Genomic DNA, 4,668 nt, shown 5'->3' with positions numbered 1-4,668 from the left:
TACAACACTGTATAACTCGATCCGGAAGGTCCGCTAATCAGATTTCCAATCCATATCTTCCAAAGATCCACATTATGATTCTAAAATAACATATTAAAATTTTATTACGATCCAACGGTTGGATCTCCGCCAATTTTCAAAACCAAGTGGCAGTTAACATTCTATTTTATGGACTTACAAATCCAATTCGAGAAGATCCGTACGTTGGATTCCCAATCCGTAAATTCCTACATTCTTCAATATTACGTACTACAATGTAACAAAGTTTGGTGACGATCCAACGGTCGGACCATCGATTACTATTCTAAATCAAGTGGTGGACCTTAATGGAACTTCGCCGGACTCTACAGATTTCGCAGATTTTCGAGCAATCTTTAGAACTCCATATTATTGGCGTGAGTCTATATTTTAGGAGAAAATGAATGTAAATATTTTGTAATTATTAGTGTCATGTTTTAGGAAAGATATTGTGTCCTTTATTATTTTTTTGTTTCCTTTTGTAATAAGGATTGTATGTACTTTTATTTAGGATTATGGAATACAGAAAAGTTAAGCCGTAAAATTCTATTTGGCATCAGGGCCAAGTTTGTCGTAACCCTAGAAATTGTAAAACAATATTTTCTTTCACTTCTGTGTTCGGTTGACTTGTTCTTGCGCTGCTTGTTGCAGAAATCGATCAGGCCGTGTGTATTGGATTTGCAGCAGTGTGATCTTGCTGCTGCTGTGTGTGGTGCTGTGCTTTTGTAAGTGTACCGTGTATTGACTTGCAGTGTGTAGTTGTCTACTGCTTGTCTTCTACCATACAAATACTTGAGGCTGCTACGGTATTGACCGTGTTCTCCAATAAGAGTTGTTGCGTGGAAAGTTGTGTTGTGCTACCACCTTATTTTTGTACTATGTGAATTTCGTGAGCGTGTTTTCTTTGCCGTGATCTTCTAGTGCTGCAGTCTGCAATTGTTTCGTAATTGTCATGATTGGTTGTTGCTTTGTTGACCAAAACAAAACAAAACATGAAAAAATAAGAAAACGAAAGTAAAGGTATTTGCTGCTGCAATTAGGTAGCAAGCATTAATTAATCAAGTGGGTTGTTCCCATTCTACCTTGTTTTTTTTACTGCTTGCTGTGACGTGAGCAATGTTTGTGCAGTGTGGTTGTGCGTACTTGCTGTTTTGTCTGTGATGTGCAGTGTGTAAAGATTGCTGTGCAGGTGTTATTACAATGACCAATACCGGTTGGATTTTAGATTCCGGTGCAACGGATCATATGACGTATGATAGAACTTTGTTTTAGTCCATGAAAGATCCTTATAGAAAGTGTGTGGCAACTGCCAATGGTACTACTACTGCTGTTGTTGGAGTGGGAACAGTGTCTCTTACACCCTTTCTTCTCTTACATAATTGTTTATTGGTTCCATTGTTGTCCCATAACTTATTGTTTGTACCTCAAGTCACTGAACAATTGGATTGTGTTGTATTAATATATCTTTCATTTTGCTTACTTCAAGATCTTCAGACAAGAGAGATCATTGGGCGTGGCACTGAGAGAAAGGCTATATTATGTGGATAACGTGATTCCTGGAAGAGCTAATTTGGTTCATGCATCACGTAATAGTAATCTACAGAAGGTATTGTTATTGCATCGTCGTTTGGGGCATGCATCGTTTGGTTATTTGAAACATATATTACGTAATATGTTCAGTGGTATTGAAGACTTAGAATTGAAATGTGAAGTATGTATTTTAGCCAAAAGTCATCATGCTTCATTCCCTCAAAGTATGACTAGAATATCTTCTCCGTTTGCGCTAGTACACTCTGATGTGTGGGGGCCTTCCCCTATTAGTACTACTACAGGAATTAGGTGGTTTGTTACTTTCGTGGATGATTGCACTCATATGACATGGTTGTATGTGTTGAAAAATAAAAGTGAGGTTTGTGATGTGTTTCGTTTGTTTCAACAGATGGTTAAGACTCAGTATTCTTCTGATATTAAAGTTTTGCGTTCTGACAATGGTGGAGAGTACATAAATTTTGAGTTATCCCGGTTTCTACAAGATCATGGAATTATTCATCAAACTACATGTCCGCATACTCTGCAACAAAATGGGGTTGATGAGAGGAAAAATCGTCATATCTTGGAAAGTGCTCGTGCCTTGCTTATTGGTGTGTCCGTACCTAAATGGTTTTGGCTTGAAGCCGTTACATATGCCATGTATGTGATTAATCGTATGCCATCCCGGGTTGTGAACTTTCGTACACCTTTCCAAGTGTTGACAGAATTTGTTCCCATAATGTCCACTAATACTCTCACTCTTCGTGTGTTTGGATATGTAGCCTATGTTCATATTCACAAGATTCATCGTAGTAAATTAGATCCATGTGCTCTCCGGTGTGTTTTTCTTGGGTTTGCTCCCCAACAGAAAGGGTATAAGTGCTACCACCCTGAAACTCGCCACATGTATGTGACCATGGATGTTACTTATTCAGAATTCGACTATTTTTATGCTTCGATTCCATCACCTTCTGATCGCCAAGGGAGAATACTAGTGGTGATCTTGGGTGGTTGGAGATACCAGATAATGTAATATGTAGCTCAAGAGGAGCGTGTTGAAAACAAAAATTATGAAGGCTCTCGGCAAAACACTACCAAGAATGAATACAGTGAAAACAGTGAGGGTTCTCAGCAACAGCTTGTTGAAAATTGGACTACTGTTTAGCTGCCGGGCACCAAGACAGTTGATGCTTCTCGGCAACAGTCTGCCGAGTATGATTCAGAGTATCGGCAGGAGTCTGCAGAACCAGCAGTTGCTGAACCCGAACCCGTACCCCCTCTCTCTCGAGCTCAATAGTGCCACCCAATGTGTATTCTCTGAATATTCCTGAGGTAAGTAAAACTAATGCTCATGTAACTAATCCAGATAATATTATGAGTACGTATAAGTTGCCACCAAGGCAAAATCGTGGTGTTCCTCCTGACAGGTTTTCTCCTGAAGGAAAAGTGAAGTATCTAATAGCTAATTATGTGTCATGCTCGAACCTTGCACCAGAACGTCAAGCCTGGGTGAATAATGTGGAAGCAATCTAAGTACCAACCCGAGTTGAGGAGGCCTTGAAGGATCTTAAATGGGCTGCTGCAATGGATGAAGAAATGATGGCACTGCATAAGAATGATACGTGGGAGTTAACAGAGCTACCAAAAGGAAAAAAACTGTCGGGTGTAGATGGGTCTTTACAATCAAATACAAGGCAGACGGATCAGTGGACAGGTATAAAGCAAGGATAGTAGCAAGGGGTTATACATAAACTTATGGTGTTAATTATCAGGAAACTTTTTCTCCAGTAGCGAAGATGAATACAATATGAGTTCTTATTTCTTTAGCTGCAAATTTGAATTGGCCATTGAAACAGTTTGATGTAAAAAATGCTTTTCTTCATGGGCACCTGAAAGAAGAAGTATATATGGATTTTCCTCCGGGGTATAATGCCGGAAGGAAAACCAGAGTGTGTAGGTTGCGAAAGTCACTTTACGGGGCTTAAGCAATCACCTTGTGCATGGTTTGGTAGATTCACTCAAGTTATGATGAGGATTGGGTATTATCAAAGTCACTCTGATCACACGTTATTTGTGAAACAGAGAAGTGGTAAAGTGATAGCCTTAATTATTTATGTGGATGACATGATAATAATGGGTGATGATTCGGAGGAGATGATGAAATTAGAAAAAAGTCTTGCCGCTGAATTTAAGATGAAGAATTTGGGAGATTTGAAATATTTCCTTGGAGTGGAAGTCGCCCGGTTATCTAGAGGTATTTTCTTGTCTCAACGTAAATATGTTCTGGATTTATTAAAGGAAATAGGCATGCTGGGATGTAAACCTGTGGACACTCCTATCACAGAAAAACATTATTTGGGGATTTATCCATATCAGGAACCGGTTGACAAAGGTATATATCAAAGGCTAGTGGGGAGGCTGATTTATTTGTCTCACACTCGTCCGGATATTGCCTATGCCGTAAGTGTGGTTAGTCAGTTTATGCACTCACCAAGTGTGGATCATATGGCGGCAGTAATGAGAATCTTGGCATACTTGAAGTCTGCCCCAAGAAAGGGAATTTTGTATGAACATCATGGACATATGAGGATCGAGGGATTTACTGATGCTGATTGGGCAGGTGATGTGACTGATTGGGCAGGTGATGTGCTGATTGGAGGTAATTTAGTTACGTGGCGGAGTAAGAAGCATAATGTGGTATCACGGTCCTCTGCTGAAGCAGAGTATAGGGGTATGGCACATGGTGTGTGTGAGATCCTTTGGCTACGAAAGTTGCTTTGGGGTCTTGGTTGTACACAGAAAGAGGCGATGAAATTGTATTGTGACAATAAGTCTGCTAGAGAAAAAAACTAAGAATCCGGTATAGCATGATAGGACCAAGCATGTTGAGGTTGAGACATTTTATCAAAGAAAAGCTGGAAAAGAAGATTGTGTTAATACCGTTAGTGAACTTAGAGGAACAACTTGCGGATATCCTTACTCATGCCGTGTGTAGTAGGAGGTTCGATAACTCACTTATCAAGTTGGGCATGTATAACATCTATGCTCCAACTTGAGAGGGAGTATTGGCGTGAGTCTATATTTTAGGAGAAAAGGAATGTAAATATTTTGTAATTATTA

The 4,668-nt window shown here is 39.6% G+C and overlaps 1 protein-coding gene across 1 annotated transcript; it reads left to right on the top strand.

The window, feature by feature from the left end:
* The first annotated feature begins 3,132 nt into the window (after positions 1-3,132).
* Positions 3,133-4,401, top strand: LOC139188575 (uncharacterized mitochondrial protein AtMg00810-like). Its single transcript, XM_070806186.1, has 3 exons — positions 3,133-3,262; positions 3,376-3,497; positions 3,631-4,401. The coding sequence occupies exons 1-3, from the start codon at positions 3,133-3,135 to the stop codon at positions 4,399-4,401; spliced, it is 1,023 nt and encodes a 340-aa protein (XP_070662287.1).
* Positions 4,402-4,668: the final 267 nt, after the last annotated feature.

The sequence above is a fragment of the Malus domestica genome, chromosome 10 (genome assembly GCF_042453785.1).
Source record: "Malus domestica chromosome 10, GDT2T_hap1".
Classification (NCBI taxonomy): Eukaryota; Viridiplantae; Streptophyta; class Magnoliopsida; order Rosales; family Rosaceae; genus Malus; species Malus domestica.
The sequence above is the reverse complement of the archived record's forward strand: the minus strand, read 5'-3'. Positions and strand labels throughout refer to the sequence as shown.